At 32.2% G+C, this 23,276-nt stretch overlaps 2 protein-coding genes across 4 annotated transcripts in view; both read left to right on the forward strand.

Moving 5' to 3' along the window:
- Positions 1 to 1,161: 1,161 nt before the first annotated feature.
- LOC115882509 (protein 60A-like) lies at positions 1,162 to 5,712 on the forward strand. Of its 3 annotated transcripts, none has more exons than XM_030900595.1 (5): positions 1,162 to 1,627; positions 1,680 to 1,883; positions 2,546 to 2,679; positions 2,734 to 2,918; positions 5,376 to 5,712. In XM_030900595.1, exons 1-5 carry the CDS (start codon positions 1,273 to 1,275, stop codon positions 5,581 to 5,583), a joined length of 1,086 nt encoding a protein of 361 aa, XP_030756455.1. In that variant the 5' UTR covers positions 1,162 to 1,272; the 3' UTR covers positions 5,584 to 5,712. The 3 variants fall into 3 exon arrangements, with proteins under 3 accessions (XP_030756455.1, XP_030756454.1, XP_030756456.1); XM_030900594.1 differs by having other exon boundaries at positions 1,164 to 1,627; positions 2,456 to 2,679; XM_030900596.1 differs by having other exon boundaries at positions 1,164 to 1,627; positions 2,456 to 2,679; positions 2,734 to 2,926; positions 5,376 to 5,505.
- A 1,073-nt stretch (positions 5,713 to 6,785) lies between these two features.
- LOC115882386 (tyrosine-protein kinase Drl-like) overlaps positions 6,786 to 23,276 on the forward strand; it is a 52,922-nt gene continuing 36,431 nt past the window's right edge. The window contains exon 1 of the mRNA XM_030900437.1: positions 6,786 to 6,921. Within this exon, the coding sequence (XP_030756297.1) occupies positions 6,801 to 6,921 (121 nt within the window). The 5' untranslated portion in view covers positions 6,786 to 6,800. The remainder of the gene's footprint in view (positions 6,922 to 23,276) is intronic.

Genomic DNA, 23,276 nt, shown 5'->3' on the forward strand with positions numbered 1-23,276 from the left:
CAGTTAACAATTTCATTGTAACACATACGGGCTGTCCATAAAATATCGGCACAGGTAAAGAGTACAATAACTACAACACTATATAAAATATTTAAAATGTTTGAGTAGAAATAGTAGTTTCACGTTTATACCATATTAAACCAGAACATGTAGAACTGGTTGCCTAAATCTGAATCCACGACACTTTAAGAAAGACTTGCGCTTCTAAATATAATGAAATTTAAAGCGTAAAGATAATAAAAATATTATTGTATTTTAAAATAAAAATTTATTTAAACTAGTAGCATTATTTATTTGTTTGCAAAACAAAAAATATATTTAATTTTATTAAAATTATTTATTTTTCAATTACGTAGATATATAATTACTCCACCAATATGTCAAGAACAACTTATTAAAAATAATATAAAAATTAAAATATAAAAACACAACGTAAAATATAAAAATGTAATATTTAATTAGATACAAAGATAGATATAAGATTTTAGTTTAGTAAAATGATAATTTTCGTTATATATTATAAATATTTTTAATTATTAATTATTATCAGATTTTCAAAAGTCTTGTTTCAAAAATAGTACCTAAGCATAGTCAAATAATTTTGAAAATTTCTGCCTTTATAAGAAATGTTTTTAAATGCTAAAATGCTTTGGTTTTGTTAGAAAATTACGTTTTTAATTTTGTAACTCTTGTTTTTGTGCGATTTTTGGGTGGTTAAAACTATCCCTACCTCTATTAATAGCAGTTAGTTGGTTTTAGTAAGGCTACAATATGCTTTATTTTCTTATTCTACACATTTTAATTAATTAATAACAGCAATTTTATCAAAATCGGTGACTTGAACAAAACCTCCAATTTTCATGACTATATGTATGGAAAAAGTCGAAAAACTGGCCATAGTTTATAGGAAATTTTATGTAGAGTATGGATATGTGTACATACAAGGGCTAAAATGCTTTCATTCTGTAAGACATTAATTTATTAAACCTTTGTTATTGATTTGAAAGAAAACTAACAACTATGTAAAAAAGTCTTTAAGAGAGAATATTTTAATTTAGCATTAGTTATATTTTTAATAACAAATATAATTATTTTTACGGAACATGGTATCTAAATAAAACAAGAATGATCGTGAGGCACAAAAAACACACAGAATTCCGAAGAAAAAAGAGCAGAAATGAAATGAAACGTGCCATTTTTAATAGTTCGTTCGACTGAGCCCCAATAATAACAGATTAAATACATTTTTTAATTCATTTCACCGATAATAAAATGAATCTTTTGCCATTACTAATTAGTTGTTTGCAAATATTACCGTCGTTAACCAACCCGAATGAGGATATGTGCCCTAGAGAGATCCCAATCCACTTAACGAAAAAACAGAGAGAACAACTACAACAAGATTTCATGGCGATGCTTGGCGTTTCGAAAAGACCAAGCTTCAATCCGGAAATTATAAATAGATCCAGTTCAAAGTTTCTTCTTGACGTGTACAAATTTTTAAAACAAGAGGTAACTAGCAAAAGGGTCAAAAGAGCTGCTTTATATTTCGGCGAGGAAATCCTCAACAAAGTTCAAACCAGCGACCTTATAGTTTCATTAAACATTCTGAAGCTCACATCAAAAGGTATATATAATAAAAAATAACTTGCTTTGTCACAAATTGTTTTATTGTGTAGGCAAGTATCACAAACTGGCCTTTCCATTGAAGAACTTCCCGGAGTCTGAATCCCTGATCGATGCAGAACTGAGACTGTATCAAGAGGAATCGACTCAATACTATGGATCACGTTCAATGTACAAAATATCCCTATATACACCTATCGAGACCAAGAGTGGACCAATCAAGTTGAAAAAGGTTGGAGAAAAACTAACTACAGCAGGTATTATTTGAAAATGTAAAATAACTAGATTAATCAAGTGATGGCGAATCTCTGACCTAGTTAGACCCACGCTAGATTTTTAACTGATACTGTAGTTCTTATTTTTATCGATTTGTTAGGTGTTATCATTTTTTTTTCTTGTTCTGTTATGAGTTTTACTATTGAAAAATAGTTTTTGTTAAATCTAAAACTTACTATAATCTCTCCAACAAATCAGTTGATCCAAAAAAAAAACAGAAAATACGATATGCCTGTGAATTATAATGACAGAGACAACTGTCATTGTTGAATCCTCCCGTTGGATAGACCATCTCTATTTCAAATAATATAAAAACTCTTAGTTAAATAATAAATATGACATTGTAGAAATGGACATGTCGGACATGTAGAAAATACGAACAAATAGTTGGTGTAGAAAAATAATATTCTACGTGTAGAAAATACGGTAGAATATGTAAAATTTTCTACCCAATCCTGCCCCCTAAAAAAATATGAACAAAATTTGTCCTATGTCTCAAAAAGCTTCGCCATCCCCGGTTTAATGAAAGGAAATTATTTTTATCTCTTTCTAGAATATGTTGGATGGCTGTCGATAGACATTTCATACCTATTCCGCCTGTGGTTAAAGTCCGGTAGATCTCTAGAAGAAATATATCTTTCAGTATCTCCCTACGCATCTTCCCAGAAGGATGAGGGATCCCATTTTACATCTTTAGAAACTCTTGGTTTGATTCTTCAGTCCTCTACAAGTCAGAATCTGCCTTATATCATTTCTTTCTTGAAAAATGATAATAAGGTGAGTGCGCTTACTGGAATTAGCAACTCGACAACACTCGAGATAAATTATTAGTTGTTCCAGATTAACCTGAGGCCGCCCAGAGACACCTCGGGTTTCGAGATGTTCGAATTTATGGAAGACCTGGAGGCAGACACTGGGTGCAGCATGTACCCTTATAAAATCTCTTTCAGAGAACTTATGTGGGACGACTTCATCATTGCACCGGCAGGATATACATCAGCATTTTGCAGAGGAAGGTAAATATGTATGTTGAATAAGTAGCAATAAATAAGTTAAAAATTTGACCATTTCTGACTATTTTCGATAAATATTTAAGGATCTAAAACAAATAATAAACAAACAACAAAAAAATTACAAGTACAAAATTTTATATAGAATAGGAATATTTACACTTTATTGAAAGACTTAATTGATTTGGTCTGGTTCTCAGAAAATAATTTTTCGAACTCTGTTTTTGAGCGATCTTTGACGTTGGGTGGCTTATATTTTCTTATTCTACACTATTAGTGCTACACTTCTTCATTAGTCAATAAGTAATAACATTTAGAATATATACACCTTTGAAGGCTTAGATAGCTCCTGTTATTGAACTAGTTTTTATGATGGTATGGTTAAAGCGTCCCCTACGTCCATTACTGTTCATGTAAGACTACAATGACCTATATTTTCTGATTTTACACCTTTTAATTAATAAATAGAATTTTTTTTAGAATTAGAATTTAGAATGAGTGGGAGGGGGGTTAATCACTTCGACCTTACAGATCCATTGTGTCCCCCTTTCTTGAATCATAACTCATCATACAGTCCCAGGGCTTTGACAAAAGCCAGTATCTGGGACGGTTTTATAGAGGGTAGTTCTCCATCTCCAATATCAGTCGTACCAAAATTCATGGCACGAATGGTTGTCGTCTCGGCGCACTCAGTGATGAGGTGTACTGGTGTTCACCATCTTCCCCACAGAATCTGCATTCGCCATTTTTTCTTAGTTTCAATCTACTGAGGTGTTCATTGAGGAGACAGTGTCCTGTTAAAAACCCCTGACAATCCGAAGATTGTTCTTACTCAGACCTAGGAAGATCTGTGATTTTTATTGATCATAAGCCCTCAGAAACTTCTTCGAGTGTCCTAGACCATTGCAAGATTTCCATTCCAGGTTGCGGATGGAATCTTCCAAGTTCTTGAGTTCCTCCTTGAGTTGGTTACCACTTGGAAAGCAGAACGGTTCTGGTCCAGTTAGTGGAGTGTTCGCTCCTTTTCTACCTAGATTATTTGCTTTTTCATTGCCTTTTATCCCTTGGTGAGCAGGCACCCAGTGTAGGAGGACTTTGTTTTCTTTGCCTAATTTATTCAGCTTCTCTATGTATTCTTTGACCAATTTCGAATTGATTGAGACTGAGTTGATCGCCTTTAACGCTGCTTGACTATCAGATAAGATGGCTATTTCTTGTTTCCGATAGTTCCTATCTAAGATAAGTTGTACGCATCTCTCGATAGCGTAGATTTCTGCCTGTAGGATACTAGGGTAAGTGCCCATTGGTTCGGAGTAATTAGCTCTCGGCCCAATCACTCCGATCCCTGTTCCCGTATTGGTTTTGGAAGCATCAGTATACCAAGTTATGGTATGATCTTTTAACTGCTGGGCAAGCGTTTCGCTCTTCCAATCCTTCTTATTGCTCAATACTACATTGACATGTTTGTCAAAGTTGTACGTTCTTGGCATATCGTCCACTGGGAGTTGCATGAGTTGTATTTCCTTTTTGAGGGTGTTCCAAGCCCCTGATCTGACAATTCTCCCAGTACTAATTCCGTTAGTGACCATTCTAATCATTGTCGCATTGGCATATCTACCAATGACAATGTGCAGTGGTGTTAGATCTAGAATGACCTCCATTGCTGCTATTGGACAGGTTCTCATGGCTCCTGTGATGCAAACACATGCTAGTCTCTGGACTTTGCATAGGTTTAGCCTTGCCGTCCGTTGCTCTAGTTTTGTGTACCAGGCAACTGCTCCATAAGTAATCATGGGTCTTACTATCATGGTATACATCCAGCGCAAAATGTTAGGGGAGCAGCCCCATCTATTTCCGGCCAGTCTTCTGCATATCATGAGAGCCTTTATGGCTTTGCTGGTAGTGTTCTTAATATGCCTGTTCCACAGGAGTTTACTGTCCAGGGTTATTCCCAGGTATTTAACTTCCTGTGTTGGCAGTAATTAATAAATAACACCAGTTACATACAAATCGGTGACATGACAAAAATCGTCAATTTTCCAATTTTCATGGGTCGAAAAAATCCCATTTTTGGCGACTTTTTTACTCATTTTTAAAGGTCTGAGAAAGATAGAGAACATATAGTAAACATTGTAATAAAATTATGGAATTATTTAAAGGCTTAGACAGCTTAGTTTTGTGAGAAAATTAATTTTTTGGACCCCTGTTTTTGAACTATTTTTGATGATGGTTAAAACGTCCTCTACTTCCATTCCTGTTATAGCAAGGCCACAATGGCCTATATTTTCTTATTCTACACCTTTTAGTTAGTCCATAACGGCATTTTTACCAAAATCCACGATCTGACCAAAATCGCCAAATTTTATGACTATTATGTATGGAAAAAAGTAGAAATTTTACCCATTTTTGACTATTTTTAAACATTATAAAAGGTCATTTAACACATGAAATGTCTCTGTTTAGGTGCAGCTTTCCGTTGAAAAGGCCTATTTCAGCCACCAACCATGCCTTGGTGCAGAGTTTAGTATTCCTGAAAAATGAAGAGGATGTCCCTGAACCCGTTTGCGCTGCAAAGCAACTGGACCCACTGAACATCCTCTATAAAGACGAGGAATACACAATTTTAAAAAAATACAGGGATATGGTTGTCACTGAATGTGCGTGCCAATAAATTATGTTTGTATTTTTGTAACATATACACGGATATTGTAATAATATATTTGTATTTTTGTACTATGTTTATGTAATGAAATTGACGCATATATTATGTCCAAATTATAATAAAAACTTTGAATTTTTATACTGTAGTTCTATATTTATATCTACAACTTTTCGTGTTTAGTAATTCTTTTAAATTAATTTAAAAAAATCCGATTTTACAGTCTGATGATAATTATTTTAAAATACAGAAAAATGGAGAGATTCAGGCCCACAATTTTTTTTCATATAAACAAAGTACTCAAGCCTTCAAAGGAATACATATTCTTCATCAATGTAAAATTTCCTAAAAATGATCAAGTTTTTTACCATGTTTACTATTTTCCCAATGCCTATAAATGATAGAAAAAAAACAAAAAATTAAATTAATAAAAATTAGCGATTAAGCCATATTTTTCATTAATTAATTAAAATATGTAGAATAGGACTAATTTCCCAACAAAACCCATCCATTTAATCTTCTTAAAAGTATAGATACTTTTAATCTACATAAAATTACCTATAAAAGATCAAATTGCTGACTTAGGTTATTATTTTTCGATACTCGTAGAATAACTATTAGTTATTCTACCACTTTTTTACAATCATGATTATTGTCGATTTTGGTCAAGTCACCGATTTTTGCTAGTACAACAAGAAAATATAGAGAGCATTGTAGACTTGCGAGTGCAGTATTAGGTTTTACAAAATCAAAAATCGCTCAAAGGCAAGGATCCAAAAAATGATTTTTTTCAAAAAAAAACTATAGTTTTTTTTTGAGAAAATTCATTTTTGACAGTTTTTCTGACAAAGACACGTTTCGATTTTAAGAAGTATATAATTAGAGGTTAATAGGTAAACTAAATATTTGTTTTCCATAAATGCTCAAATTTATATAATTATGCTAACTGTGTTGTTCTAGGATCCTTGACGATAAAAATTTGATCTTCTGAGCAAGTCGCCGAAGTTGAAGAGGTGTTGATTGACATTTTTGGAAAATATAAAGCATTTAATTTATTGAGCGAATGATAATTGTTGAATGAGGCCTCGGTGCAAAAGTGACAACAATAATTGTCGAGTGTGCGTGGATATATCGGACCTGTTCGAATGCGCTTGTATTTATATCGCTCTATCCGTCGTGAGCGTCCCGACGCTCAGTGGTGCCTCAATATCGGCGCTGGATGTATCAAAATGTGGCTGAGGCTCCTCATCCTGTCGCTCTTTTCCTTCACGTTCATACTATTCAAAAGCGACATGACCAGTGCACACTTGAACTTTTTTATCACCGAAGAAGAAATGTCTCGACTATTAGGTAAGCTTCTCAAAAGAAATCCACTTCTTCCCAGTGTAAACTATTTCAAGCCATTTTTATACTCGCTTTTTAAAATCAAATTTCGCGCCTACAGTAACTTTTTATTAACACATATAACTACTTTTTTATTATTATAAAGTATCAAACCTTGTAAAGATATTTGTTTGAAATGGGATACTTTCATATTTTTAACCATGTAATAATTAAAGAGTATGATTTTTTTTACTGAAATCAAACTTTATTGTTTATTTTTTATAAGTAAGCCTATTAAGAGTCAGATTATTTTTCAAGTTTTCATAAGCCATAAAAAATCAATAGCCAAGGGACAAGGGACATAATAATATTAATAACTTTGAAAATTTGTTATTAAATTTCAGAGACAGTTGGAACAAATAAATAAAATTAAATTCTCTAAATCAATTTCGTTTTCAATTGTTGCCGAGTTAATTTATCGTTTCCTATTTCAGTTCCAACAACAAAAACAGCGTTCCGACTGAAAGTTTTTAATGGTTTTTCTTAACCCTTTAGGCAAAACAACGTGCAAAATACGTTTCATTTAAATTAAAGGGCAAATTAAGGAACTTGAAAGGGTAAAAATGTTCAAATGCTTTCAGTATGTAACTCACTTTACTAGAACGAACTTTTAATGTACTGCAACTTTAAAAAGCCTGCTTATAACACAAGATAAAAAAACTGCTTCGCTCAATTTTTAACTAATTGATCGCTCGTTTGTGTCGCTAGAAATATCATTTTGTGCTATTGTGACAGATATAACAAGGTAAGAGTTCTAAGTAAATAGGGAAAGTGTTTGGAAACACGCAATAAGATCATTAGAATAGCTCTGGTTCTCTTGAGTGAAGGTACACGACAAACCTTTAAGAAAGACCATTATATAAGGATTCATCTCGGATAAGATATTTCTTAAACTTTTTAATATTAAAGTACAATGACAAGACCAGAACTGATTATTTATAAAGAACATAAATAATTTTTTGGGAAAAATCCGTAAAAATTGAAGCTTGGAGAAAATAATTAACAGCTCGGAAAACTTTAAAACTGCGCATATATTCGGCAAATCCCCTGCATATGTAACTAAAAGTTAGATTTATTACATGAAAAGAAGCTTGAAATTGTATTCATTGGATACAGACAGTCGAGATGGGGTTTCCAAGGTGTATAACAAATGTCTCCAGTGGCAAATGAGACAGCTTTTCCAGTCAATCTTCATTTTTTAAAAGGAAAATCTCGAAAGAGATGGCGCTTGAAAAATTTCCCCAATAAAGGGTGCAATAAGGCACCCTGCAAAAATCTTTCATTAATTTGAATTAAGTTCGGAAAACGTACACCCATTCATGGTGGTTATACTATTAAATAAGCGCTAAATAGGTAGAAATTTCGTCTGCAAGCTTTTGGAAACATTGCAAACGTGACAAGAAATGCAATAAATCATTTAATTTTTGATGCATATCATCGCTATGTAAGGTCAAAGTTAAGACAATCAAACTTTAAAAATATTTGTTCTTCCCTTTTCGATATTCCCATCAAAAAACGAATAAGAAATAGGGATGTTTTTTTTCGATATATCGATAGCCATCAAATGTCAATATGTGGTATTCTCGAATATCAAAATTATAGATATATCTTTTTATATCAATGTACTGCTAGCTTTTTCATAAGCATTGGTTATTGAGAACTAGGTATCGATATACAGGGCGAATCTTAAATAAGTGCAAATATTTTTAGGGGTAGTATATTTGGACCCCAGAAAGCTCATTGTGAGTTTTTTTTTCGCCAACATTTTTTTTTTTAATTTTTAGTTAAAAAACATAATTTCTTGATAATATGGCAACGTAGGTAGGAGATTAACTTTACATTAAAGAAAACCCGGAAAAAATCCAGAGGTTCTCAAAATTTAAGCAAAAAATTATTTTTAAGTAAAATAACTCGGTTATTTTGGACTTATTTGAAAAACGGTAAAGAGAAAATATGTTTCTTTTATCGACATCTACCAGCCCTACAAAATATTTGCACTTATTTAAGACCCACCCTGCATAAATCGAAATATTAATATGTATATGAATAATTATGTGTTATAATTATGCGATATATCAAAATTTATTATTGTGAGCAATTTTTATTTACATTTTTAAAGACATCAATAATTGAATATTTCAAAATTATTATTAATTTATATTTTCAATTTTCTTTACAATTTCATAAGGCCACTTTTTATGAGATGAGAGGATATAGTACTAGATATACTTACAATTAGGGATGATTTTTTTTTCGATATATCAATCTATCAACTATCGATAATTATCGATAACTATCGGATTTCGGTAATAAATCGATAACTATCACCATATCGAAAATTAAATTGTACTGACTGCGTATGAATTGTGATAACTTCTGGATAGGTAAAATTCATTGCCGCCCATTCCTAGTACGAACTCTTAATGGTAAAAACTGGTATAAAAATGCCGGAGGAACAATCAAAATTAAGCTATCGAAAGTTGGCTCGATCATAATTACATGAAAGCGCTTGAACTTATTCAAAGTGGTCTGAAACATAACTCATACTCTCTATATCTCCTTATATTAACGACATGATCGAACGGAAATTTATGTAATGAAGGTTAAGAGCCTTTGTTAGGGCCAGATTCAAAAGTTCCCTAACTCACCTCAGCGATGCCAGCGCGGCGTACTTTAACTTTTTAATATTATTATCAAACTTGCTAGTTTTCCGCTTGTTCTCTTTTTCCTCCAAAGCTAATACCGTCTCACACCCTTAACCACGAAAGTAATAATGTTGAATTATATTCGACTTCCTGAAATATGCCTTGTTCATCCGACCAGCTAAAACTGTATTTAACCTATCGATATCTATCTGTGTCCAAGTAAAAGCTTTTTTACTTTAAAATAGTTTTTTTGGTGTAAATACTTCTATGTCCGGCCGAGATAGTCTCGGAGCAGTATGGGACTCTCTCCTTAAGCTGACTGGATAAAAATACTCACTAAACATTAGGGTGTTTCAGAATAAAAAAAAATCCGTATGGTGTTGAAAAGTTGAATGTACATTTAAAAACAAAAATTTTGGCGCCTAGTAGAACCCATAATATTAATATTAAGGTTTGTTGTTTTTCCATTTAAATAACACAGAAATTTTTATTTTTTATTTTAGAGTTTCAATAATTTCGGAATGGTTTGTTTCCACATCCTCGCGAGAAAAAACGGTCAAAGTTCCTCAGATCAACCGTCTCAAAGATATCAGCGATCAAAAATAACACGAATCGAAAATCTCAAATATTTATATTTTTAAAATCACTCCAATTCTGTTAACCTATGACTATTTTTTTGTTAATTTACTCAACACATATCTCACAAAATGCACAAATATATAAATATCCTTTTAATTAAATTAATATTTATTTTGCGCTACGTAATAATATATTAAATTGTGAGGATATATAGTGTTACTCATTAGTTGATATGTTTACTCAGTTTTAATGTGCTGAAACGTTCAGGAACTACATTGGCAACGTCGCTGCTAATCTTCCAGAATGAAATGAGCCGTCCGTCCCACCACCCTTCGGCACGCCCCTTTGGTCCGTTATAGCGTACTACCAGTTTTACTTAGGTATGCCTTGAAGTCGGAATCAAGTCTCGAAGCTTTGAACTCTTTCAGTGTTTTCAGTAGCCTTTGGTTTCTTGTTTAACGTACCCTTTGAATCTGCGAATTTTCAAGCATGGTAATGACAGTGTCAAATGTGTGGAAAATAAGCCCAAATTACCCGAATTTGTCCTTTCACAGGTGGTGGTATTGTTTCCGCCAGTGCCGTAATTGCCGTACAAGTGTCTCACAAAGTGAGCCTCTGTCAACAAAAATAATTTTACCAGCATTTGCCACTTTGAGCTATTAAAACAAGAACGTAGTAGCTGGTAAATTGAATTCTATAATTCGTCCCAATTACTACTTAACTGTTGTGTAGATCATAACAAATTTGAATATAAACGTTGCATTTTAAACCCTTATTTATAAGCTGAAAGTGACATTTTTTCTAAAATTGCGTCATATTTCCTTTGGTCATTATATACGATATTCTAAAGGAATTTTGCTCAACAAATAAACAAAGGTGTTTACCGGCCCTTTCTACATTTCATTGTGCATTATTATATCTACCCCTTCGGCCCGTTTAAACACTTACTCACCGTACAAATACCCTTCCTAGGAGTTATTTGTATTTGGTGTGTTTCTAATTCCTTTTTTAGAATGGACGAACCAAAATAAATTTTAGGCTACTAGTTTTATACATACCACATGAAGCTTGGACCCAGGTCTTCAAAAAAGTTTCTTTTACCCATTACGTTTTATTTCAGGTTCTTTATTTCAATTTTTACATAAGATGGGGCCACTGTAACGCACATTTTCAAAATATTTTGCCAAACATACAGGGTGTATCTAAACCGCAATACATATAATTTAATACAGTTCATATGAAGATTGGGACATTTAACTCAAATTTGATTGTTCGATGAAGGTACCTTTAAAAGTAATTGATTTGTAAATAAACGTAATATTCATTATTATGCGACAGAAATCCCATACTGTAGCAATTTCTGTAATTTGATAATTTCTTTAATGATAAATGCCTCTCATTGAGAGACTAAAAGGCACTTGCCTCTGTATCAGAGCCTCATCGCTACTGGCTAAAGAAGAAGTAACTGAAAGAGTCAAATCTTTGTCTTCTATATTTTCAAAAAACACACAATTTTCATTTAATATTGATTTCTAGGTATAGGAAGTTATTACTGGCACAAGATTAAACATCTACACAGTAATTCTTTGCTAAGGAAGCTACTGATTGCGAACTAAATCCAAATCGTTACTTCACTACTAATTAAAGTTCTTTTACATCAAAGGTAAAACCAAAACCTAAATTATCATTTGAGATTAAAATGGGAAGTTCTAAATACTGTTACCTATTTTAAACAAGAAAACATTTTATAAGTTTCTACATCTCTAATTAAATTTGGACGAAAAGAATATTTCTGTTTGCTGTAGGTAATTTTCTCAGGGAAAATAAGAAAATAAAAATAACTTTTTAAGTAAAAAAAAAGTCAAAAAGACAAGTTATTCTAAAAAAGGACTGTCCTTTTCAAAAAAGGACAGGTGGCAACCCTAGGTATTTCTGGAATGGAAATTTAATGGCAAATCTACAACTTTAGTTTGAAAATATGTTCCGGCCACCTATGTTAACAAAAATGTCTAAAATGTGCTTTACCATTGCCTCCATATTCTGAAAAAAAATTGAAAGAAAAGTCACCAACCACACACCTAATATAGAACTGTTTCGGAAGCCTGAGTCACCCTGTAAATATTCAAAAGTAACTGAAAGTTTATATAGAAGTAACTGAAAGTTTAAATTGAAAATCGACGTAGGAGCGATTTTCGAAAAGCACCTACTAACGTTTCAACATAGGTATATGTGGGATATTAATTATATTATTATATTAGACCTTATAACAAAACTCATCTGATGAAAAACTGTTAATGTAGTATATTAATATGGAGTAAAAATTGTACTAATTAATTTACTTTTACTTTACTAATTAAATTCGTTCCAAAAACCATACGCCACTGGCCATTAGAACAATCCAAATGAGTCTAGTTGCCGGGGTCGGAAATTTTAGACTTCTCTGTCTCTTCTGTCCTTGTTTGACACATTGGAATGTTTGATACACTACCAACGAGTATTTATGAATGAGATGTTCGGTCTATATTTATAATGTCTTTGGTTTCAATAATTTCGGAATGGTTTGTTTCCACATCCTCGCGAGAAAAAACGGTCAAAGTTCCTCAGATCAACCGTCTCAAAGATATCAGCGATCAAAAATAACACGAATCGAAAATTTCAAATATTTTCCAAAAAAACTAGAAAAATTATCATACTCGATATTAATATAATTTTTCCTGTAAAATCACTCCAATTCTGTTAACCTATGACTATTTTTTTGTTAATTTACTACACAAATATATAAATATTATTATTAATTATTTATAAATCTATACTAATATAAAAAATCCTTAAGTGGACTGGACATACTGATTAATCAATGATCCTGCCTAAACCACTCAACGTAAGAAGCTCACTCTAAAGTATACAGGTTGATTCTAGGGTGAGGTTCGATAAGAAAAGGATTTTTCGGAATTCCAGTTCCAAGAGGGTGAAACCACCCCTCAAATATTTAAGGCAATATTTTTATTTAAAAACGGTCAAGTTTCCGAAAAAACGCTAGTTAAACACGGTATATTTTATTTTGTTTTTTTACATATTTTAAGATTTTTTTAAAAATGTATACAGGGTGTTTCGAAAAGTCCTGGTCATTGATTAATCACGATCCTGCTTAAAGCGCTTGACGTAAAAGCTGATTTTGGAAAAACAGATTGACTTTTAGGATGTAGAGGTTCGATAAGAAGGGATTTTTTAAAACTCGAGCGGATAATAGGGTGAAACTATCCCTCAAATAATAAAATATTTTATTTAAAACCTGGTGAGTTTTTCGGAAAAACTCTTAAACACGTATATTTTATTTTGTTGTTTTACATATTTTAAGATTTTTTACAAATTTATACAGGGTGTTTCAGAAAATATGACCATTGAGTAATCACGATTCTGCTTAAACTGCTTGACGTAAAAAGCTTATTTTTGGCAGACGGATTTTTCGAAAGTCAAATTCCAACCAGATGAAACTACCCCTCAAATATTACCAAGTTATATAATAATATCGCCCTATTGTTTTTTCTCATGCTGACATAAATGTGAGAAAATTTTATCCAGTTTTTAATGGAAATTCTTGCTTTGCTGTATCATCACCATTACAAATGATTAATTCGACGCGAACGAAGTCGCTGGTACACGCTAGTTATTTATAAATCTATACTAATATATAAAATCCTTAAGTGACTGACATACAGTACGTCTGCTGGATCTGTGTCTATGAAAGGAATGCGGACAAAAAACATTTAAATAAACAACAATATATTTTATACGTCGACTTGCCGAGTACGTCACCGTAAATCGGTCCGCCCACTCATTTTATTGGCTACTTGTAAATTTGTCGAATTTTTATTGATGAGACGCGTCGTCTAATTTTTTACGAAAAACATCGAGAGAATATCGTTTCCCCTCTCACGGATACCCCGTAGCTATAGAACGGACAGACGTACTGTACTGATTAATCACGATCCTGCTCAAACCACTCAACGTAAGAAGCTCATTTTTGGCATACAGGTTGATTCTAGGGTGTAGAGGTTCGATAAGAAAGGATTTTTCGAAATTCCAGTTCCAAGAGGGTGAAACCACCCTTCAAATATTACAATATTTTTTATTTAAAAAACGGTCAAGTTTCCGAAAAAAACGCGTATATTTTACTAAACGTTCTCTAACAACGCTTAAACACGTATATTTTACTAAACGTATATTTTATTTTGTTTTTTTTACATATTTTAAGATTTTTTAAAAATGTATACAGGGTGTTCCGAAAAATCTGGTCATTGATTAATCACGATCCTGCTTAAAGCGCGTGACGTAAAAAGCTGATTTTTGGAAAACAGATTGACTTTAGGGTGTAGAGGTTCGATAAGATGGGATTTTTCGAAACTCGAATTCTAAGGGGGTGAAACTATCCCTCAAATATTAAAATATTTTTTATTTAAAAACCGGTGAGTTTTTCGGAAAAACTCTTAAACACGTATATTTTATTTTGTTGTTTTACATATTTTAAGATTTTTTACAAATTTATACAGGGTGTTTCAGAAAATATGACCATTGAGTAATCACGATTCTGCTTAAACTGCTTGGCGTTTAAAGCTGATTTTTGGCAAAGGGATTGACTGTGGGGTGTAGAGGTTCGATAAGGAGGGGCTTCTCGAATCTCAAATTCTAAAAAGGTGAAAACGCCCCTCAGATATTACAATATTTGTTATTTTAAAAACGGTTAGTCTTTCGGGAAAACGCTTGGACAAGCATAATTTATTTGTTTTTTTTACATATTTTGAAATTTTTTAAAAAATCATACAGGGTGTTCCAAAAAATTGGGTAATTTCTTAACCACGATTCTGCTTAAACTGCCTGACGTAAAAAGCTTATTTTTGGCAAACGGATTTTTCGAAAGTCAAATTTCAACGAGATGAAACTACCCCTCAAATATTACCAAATTATATAATAATATCGCCATATTGTTTTTCTCATGCTGACATAAATGTGAGAAAATTTTATCCAGTTTTTATGTTAACGGAAATTCTTGCTTTGCTTTATCATCACCATTACAAATGATTAATTCGACGCGAACGAAGTCGCTGGTACACGCTAGTATTATTTATATATTTGTCATTTGTTTTGAGGACCACAATAGATCTGAAAAGGTCGCAGTAAATCAGGCCGATAGCCACCTCGACGAATTAGATTTGATTCGTCTACAATATCATCGAAGTTACGAAACGAAGATCGCTGTCATATTATGTTTTTTTTTCAACTGGACGCCGTTTTTTTCGGTTATATGGAGCTTTAAAATATAAAAATAATTTCTGAAAGCTGAAAAAAACGTCACCCTCCCCTCAAAGAGCAATAAAAAGGGAATTGATAAACGTTTAAAAATACGGAAAAGGATCCAGGGATGTTTCAGAAGACGAAGAAATAAGAAAAAAAATGTAATATGTTTACATCTCTTGGCAGAGGCTGAAAATTGAAATGGCAGCCATAGTAACCGAAAGCTGCCAAAACGAACGTATCAATTTGCACGGAGCTGAACAAGATAAAGGGAAATAGAAAACAACTCATTAAAATTGCCCAAATGGCAATCTCTCTCCCAACTAGCCGGTTAAGACCTAAATTGGGCACAAGAATATCTGGAGTTGTGTGAATTGCCACGAGCCACAATTAAGGATAGGAAAATGACGCATTTTCTCACCCTGGAGAAACCCTGTTAACGTGTCATTTTCACAATTTATGCGGGAGAACTACAAAGAGACATTTTATCAAAAACAACAAGCTAAATGAAAAATACTCTCTATAATATATAACTGTCGAAATTTTAATTAACTTCTTAACGTAACTTTAAATTCGGTAAAATAATTATAACGGCTTTGAAATATTTTTTTTTATAAAAAGGGAAAATAAATTTTAATGGAATTTCTTTTTCCTCTCGACTTTGCAGTAGAAGTTAGTTCAGGTGTAACATTTAAAAGTGAAATGACACCAGACAGGACGATTTTAGATAAATGTGTTTCCTCCCAGCCATCACTTCTTGTTTATATTGTCCTGCAAACTGATTCTGTCCCAGCAGGTTTGGTCCTATTGTTCGTTGTGGCAGTGACATTCGAAATTGTTTTGAATAAATATTACTTCTTTAAATATTTTCTCCTTTTTCTATAAGTATTTCATTATATTGTTCCTGGATTTTCAAATATATGGAAATTCCTTATGTTTACTGTTATGTTACGAAATAAATGTCCTTAATGTTTATTTTGGGTTATATAGGGATTGTATCCTTGTTGACCTGTCCTCCATTGTCAACAATATCAAACGCTTCAGCCTATAGATGTTTGTTTAATAAACATTAGAGAAGTTTCCCTTGGCAACAAGAAAGAAGGAATGATATTAGCAGTCTATTTTTTTTCATATTTTTATATCCTCTTCTGTAAAAATCCCTTATATTAGTGTAAACTTTGTGGGAAACACCATGTATTTCTTCCCGAGAATTTTATTTTTCAGATAATTTCCGGAATAAAGTTAGGATGTATTTAAAATCCACTGAGCAAATCGGAGCACTCCTTTATTTCCATTTTTCTGATTTCCATCGAATAATATTCCGAATTGCTAGTCGTTATTATTTTAAATTGAAATTTTTCGCCGTATTCCTTATGATTATATTCCTCCAACTTGTTTTTATTTATCTGTTTTCAGTGTAAATTATTCCAAAATTATGCAGGATTCCTTCGAAATATATTCCAGAAGAAAAAAAGGAGAAACTAACCCCAAGATATATATTTTCATTTTTTTTTGTGGAAAAAGACATAAAAACTATTTTTTTTTCTGCAATTTATGGTATATCTTCTGGAAATAAATCTGATAATTTAAAAATAGAGCTATCAATTGTATTAAACCAGAAAGAAAAAATCTTTTTAGATAGGGTTTTTATAAGTCTGGATTTACCCGAACATGTCCGAATTTTTAAGGTGTCAGAGGTGGTCCGGCCGGAATTTCAAAAAATGTCGGGAAAATGTAACCGTAAAACAACTTAACCTTGTCGTGGAATATTTTAATCATTACAATGTCACATATTATCTACTAAACCGACATCGTTCAAATGTATCCATATCTATCTGTTTTTTTTTTCTTTTCGGTGCACTCGTGGATGTGAATTGTGAATTATTTTGACTATTTTGTTACGATTATACAGGGTGTTTCAAAACAAATGTGAAAAACTTCAGGGGGTGATTCCTTGTTCAAAATAAAGGGGAGTTTGCTTTATAAACGTTGGGTCAAAAATCAACCATTAGGGAGATATCGCGGTACAAAAATGGCGGAAAAATAATGTTTTTATTTTTTATCTTGAAAACGAAAAGAGATAGACTAATGAAATTTTATGGAAGCATTACTGTTATGAAAACACACTTTCTGGTAATTTTTTCACTTTTTTAAAATGAGTGGAAGGGGTTGAAATAAACTACCCCTATCATACTTGTTAACGAAATTTAAAGAAAAATCTTATCAAACACATGCAAAAAAATTAATTTGGATAGTTTAGTTTGTTTAGAAACTTTTTTATCTCTTGTGTTTTTTTGATAAAACTCACCGATTTGAAATTAAAAAATAAAATGTGAATCTTTACATGTCAGGACAAAACACATTTTTAGATTAAGAATCTTAGAAAGAAAATAACGATAATAATAATCATCTATGTAATAACGTATTGCGGTAGAGTAATGTCAAATAAAATAATATTAGAAACATCCTAAAAAGTAACAGCGGCCAACTAGATTTTTTCCTAAAAAAATTACAGCAGCCCACTAGATTCTTTATCAGAAAATGTTTTTTGTCCTGACATGTAATGCTTTACATTTTATTTTTTAATTTCAAATCGGTGAGTTTTATCAAAAAAATACAAGAGATAAAAAAGTTTCTAAACAAACTAAACTATCCAAATTAATTTTTTTGCATGTGTTTGATAAGATTTTTCTTTAAATTTCGTTAACAAGAATGATAGGGGTAGTTTATTTCAACCCCTTCCACTCATTTTAAAAAAGTGAAAAAATTACCAGAAAGGGTGTTTTCATAACAGTAATGCTTCCATAAAATTTCATAAGTCTATCTCTTTTCGTTTTCAAGATAAAAAATAAAAACATTATTTCTCCGCCATCTTTGTACCGCGATATCTCCCTAATGGTTGACTTTTGACCCAACGTTTATGAAGCAAACTCCCCTTTATTTTGAACAAGGAATCACCCCCTGAAGTTTTTCGCATTTGTTTTGAAACACCCTGTATATGTACATTTATTACAGGATATTCAAGTTACGATTATAAATATGTACATTCTGAATATACATAAGTCTGTTTAATGATCCATGACGGTGTCAGTTGTGCCTGTCATTTTAATTGACAAGTAAATCGTATTTTCTGTCACTATTTGAATGTCATCTGTCGAAATCCTCCCTGAGTCGTTGGGCTTTAGCCCATTCTAATTGTATATGCAACGGATAAATTGGTTTGGGAATATCGGCATGTAACGTACTAATATTTAATTTTACCAATAAAATTAAGCATTTAATAATACCAAGATGTAAGTGTGTAGTAAATAATGAAATGATCAAGGTTTTGTCTTCTATTAAAGGACAATCCAATTCTGATATAATTTGTAACGTATACAGTACAAATCTTAGTACTGCTTACAAAGGCAAAAGAGTAAAACTTTTTCAACTGCTTCTATTAATTTCGCTTTTAGTAAATTCTGTCCGTCCTTCCAACAAGTTAGTGAAGAATATCGTTAGACGACATCCAAACAAAGACACAAAATACAATTTACCTGTTAATTAAAATGACAGACAACACTGTGAGATATTCTCCTCGTTAGACAAACTTTACGTAAATTAATTCATAATTTATTTTTTACCGGATTACGGAACTCACTTTTTTTGGAATTTCCAAAAACTTATATGGAAATCCTATTTCTAAATGGTGTTTTATTATCATTATTTTCTGAAACAGCACATAGCTGGTATAAAGATTTTTTAATTGAAGGACTGCACTGTTGGGACGAAAATTCGTTCCATTAAATTAACTTTGCCCTAGTAATAAATCACAAAATGGCACTTGGGTAAAAATTGTATTAAAATACATTATTTCACCGACCAACAGAAACACAACTTAAAATTATTGATATGTTTTTTGTGCATTCGCCCACTAATGATCGTAATTCATCAAGATTGAAAGCTTTTTTGGTTATTGTAAATTTATCATATTGAATATTTTAGGGAACAGTACTGTAGAAAATTATTTGTTGGGGCGATTTTTTTCGTTGGGTTAAAATGAAACAAAGTAAATTTAATTCAAAAAACAATTTAAAAGGTATCGAGCAACGCGACCGCGACCGAACAGTCGCGATTGAACAATATGGTTGATTGTACAACGCAGAGGGGTTAAAATGCAACAAAACTTTTATTTACGTAGTATTACGGCCTTTTTCCAGATACATAATATATGTAGTTAGCAAAACAAGCAAAAAGTAATCATTTCAGTAATTTACATGTTCCATTTTATCAAGCTGCACATGAAAGTACATTCCGCAGAAAATATTTCTCCTAAAACACGCACAGTTACAATTTTATAATATCGACAGCAGTTCAGAATGGCTGAGACAAAAACTCCAGCAGCTACATTTATGAGGGTTAACTAGTTAGTTTCGCCGATCGTTGCTAATTTAAGGCTGAAAACTATCTATGAGAAAAAATATTGTGTGCCCCTCGTAACCAAGCAGCAGGATGTAATCATACGAAATCGACGTAAAAAACTGAACACAATCCCTTTAAAAATGTTTAAATACATTTCATACAACTCCAGAATAAGCTTTTATATATATTTCTATTTTTCAATTGAATTTTGAGGTGTAATTTCGATAAAACTCTGCCAAAAGCTTTTATAAGCAAATCTGGGACTCGTGAAATACCAAATACAAAACAAATAGAACAGAAAATTTAAAATTGCTTTTTTTACGTTACAGAAAGTTTTTTCCTTATGGGTATATCATTTTCTTCGCAATCTGTCATCCAGTCATTAGACGACCAAAGATAAACTCACTCAGGGGCGTAGATAGGTGTATGCTATGGGGGTGGTCCCCCAGTACCCCCCCCCCCCTTATCTACGCCCTTGAACTCACTTAGATTTTAGTTATCCTGCTCCCAAAAAAACGAAAAAAATAAACAACCTTGCTAGTAATTAAGATTTTTCTGAATAAATATAAGCTGGGATGATAATGAAATATAATGATGATAAAAAAGGAGTAACGAAGTATTTTGGTAAATAAGACAAACCATTCCATTTGACTACACAATTTTACTTCGAATGTAAGCTTTTCGACATCTTTATACAGTATATGAATGCAAATTAAAGGTAACATTTTGATAAGAAGCTACCAATGTCTACAAAGCTCCGTGAAGTTTTACCGTGTTCTTTGCCAATTTAAGGTATCAAACTATCTACAAAATAAAAACTATTATGTGCCCCTCGTAACCAACTAGCAGAAGCAGGATTCTAATCGTACGAAATTTCATTAATTAAACATAACTCTGCTCAATATTACTACGGCTAGGACCGTATTTATATCTTATTTCATGCGAAACATTCGATGTTAAACAATGAATCTCGATCTGAAAATGTAAAACGAACAGAAACAACTCTGATATTAATCCAGCTATATTAAGTTTTCAAACGTATCAATTTCCATGTGGAGTTTCTGATTGTACAACTCTCAGGTATAATTCTTGCCAATTAACTCTCAATATTAATAACGATTTAATAATTTCCTAGCTATTTTATATTTTACAAATTATAAATACATAAATCCGAAGAATTTATCAAGTTAATTAAAAAATATTATAAATTTACCGAAATACAAGCGCTCTAATGTACGTAGGTACACTCTGGAAAAGAAGTAAAAAATACAGCCCTTGCAACAGTCGATTATAGTGCCCAGTGGTTCGGAAGGAAAATTATTAATTTTTACACTACGCTTCGCTCTAAGTCTGTCTCTGGAAAATAAGATTTAAATTGTAAAAGTGCCGTTAATAATTGAATATACACTAGAAGTAATTTTTAATTAAAAACTTCCTTCTTTTTTTTAATTTTATCCCAAACCCCCCATATTTTCTCTATTTCTCTATTTCGAATTCTATTCACCTATGGTGAATGATGCTTTTTTAGGCGGCATTATGCCAATTACTCAAAGAAAAAAGTATTAAAATGTCTACAAAAGGCACAAAACTAGCATGGACCAATATACCAAACATACAGGGTGGTCAGAATTGCATTCGAGAAACTTCGGCAGCATATTCTGCAGAAAAAAATAAGTAAACAAGTTCGTATAAATGTATGACCTAAAATGCTTCGTTTCGGAGATACAGGGTGCAGAAATTTCATTTTTATTTCGGGGTTTTCCAAATAATTTCTGAACTAGAATTTTAGAACTTAGAATGAGTGGGAGGGTGCTTACAGATCTATTGTGTCCCCCTTTCTTGAGTTATAACGCATCATACAGTCCCCCCCCCCTGAACTAACAGTGTCGATATTTGGATAAAAAAGGCGTCGATCGATAAATTTGATTTCTAAGTCAATATGAGTCCTATTTGTAGGGGGCGCCACCAACATGTGTTTTTTACGTATTTTTAAACTATTTTGAATAGTAACAACTTTTCGTCTGTACCTGTAAACTACTGAGTAAAAAATTTACATTTCCGTAATTTTTTACGTAAAAAATGTCTCTTGGTAAAAATCGCTACTGAGAAACCGTTCTTCAGATATTCAGAATGGAAATAGTCAATACACGTCATTACTAACAAAAAATTAACATCTTGAGTGGATAGTCTTATATACGAACTTTGTTACTTTTTTTCTGCAGAATATGCTGCCGTAGTTTCCCGAGTATAATTCGGACCACCCTGTATCGCATATATCATATAGTAAAAAAACTAGAGATAGTAGAACTAGGAGTGCAGAAAATTAGTTGTTTATTTACCTAGAAATATAATTCTTGGTTCATTCTTCTCGCTGCAGTTTTTATACATGAAGCTGGATAAATCACCATTGTAATAAATTTTATATAAAGTTCACTACACTCACAGGAAACTATTAAAAACCGCTAAAATTGTCGCTGGTGTCGCATCTTTTGTTTGCCACCAAAAAAATGTCGTTCTATAATTTAACATCATGTTACGCGTCCATAAATTCTTTAGACATTGTTTAAAGCACATTTTTTTCGAAATGTTTAATTTTTAAGTCCAATTTATCCAGAAAACTATTTGGTTTTACGAGATATGTGCATATTTAAAGGGTATGAAAAATAAACTCGTTGCCAAACGAGTGCGATGAGATCTCTAGGGGATTTTTTTATTATTTTATCGGCTCCAAATATGTTTACTCTTTTCCTACATTTTTCATTCCGATATAAATTGCATACAGCCAGGATCTCATCCTATCTTCCGGTTTATTTTCGGTACAATTTTATCTAAACTACCTCCATTCATATTGCAATAAGGCCCATTTATATTTCACTTATAAGCTTTATTGAGCATCTAACACCATTACGCAGAATTTTTAGACAATCGATAGTTAAATTTTTGATGAGTTACTGTTTTCCGGAATGGAGTTGATGAAAATAAAACTTTAATAACCACAATAACCTAATTTTACGATTTTATTACAATCGTTCTGGTGTTCCTCGTGTTTTGTCATAGAATTTTAACTATCTATTTAACCTACATCACAAAAGCTTGAGTAGTACTTCACTTTTGTATAAAAGAAACACCGACTCTATGTTTTCAATAAATAAATATAAAACTCGTTGCTTTCTTTGAAAACGCCGCGTATATTGAAACAAACTTTTTATTACACAAAGTATGTAGAATGTAGAATGTTTGGGAGTTTTGGAGTTAACCACTGCAACCTTACAGATCTATTGCGTGTCCCCTTTATAACGATTTATAACTCATCATACAGTCACAGGGCTTTGACTAAAGCCAGTATCTGAAACGGCTTCGCAGAGGATAGTTTTCCATCTCCGATATCAGTCGTACCAAAGTTTA

The sequence above is a fragment of the Sitophilus oryzae genome, unplaced genomic scaffold, assembly GCF_002938485.1.
Source record: "Sitophilus oryzae breed Bouriz unplaced genomic scaffold, Soryzae_2.0 scaffold_177_pilon_pilon, whole genome shotgun sequence".
Lineage (NCBI taxonomy): Eukaryota > Metazoa > Arthropoda > Insecta > Coleoptera > Curculionidae > Sitophilus > Sitophilus oryzae.

Excerpts from the sequence above, each read along its gene's own strand:
- LOC115882509 (XM_030900594.1), top strand. The coding sequence starts at position 1,273 with ATGAATCTTTTGCCATTACTAATTAGTTGTTTGCAAATATTACCGTCG. Across the intron at positions 1,884-2,455 it reads AGAAAAACTAACTACAGCAG|AATATGTTGGATGGCTGTCG; the intron begins GTATTATTTGAA and ends ATCTCTTTCTAG. Across the intron at positions 2,919-5,375 it reads TCAGCATTTTGCAGAGGAAG|GTGCAGCTTTCCGTTGAAAA; the intron begins GTAAATATGTAT and ends GTCTCTGTTTAG.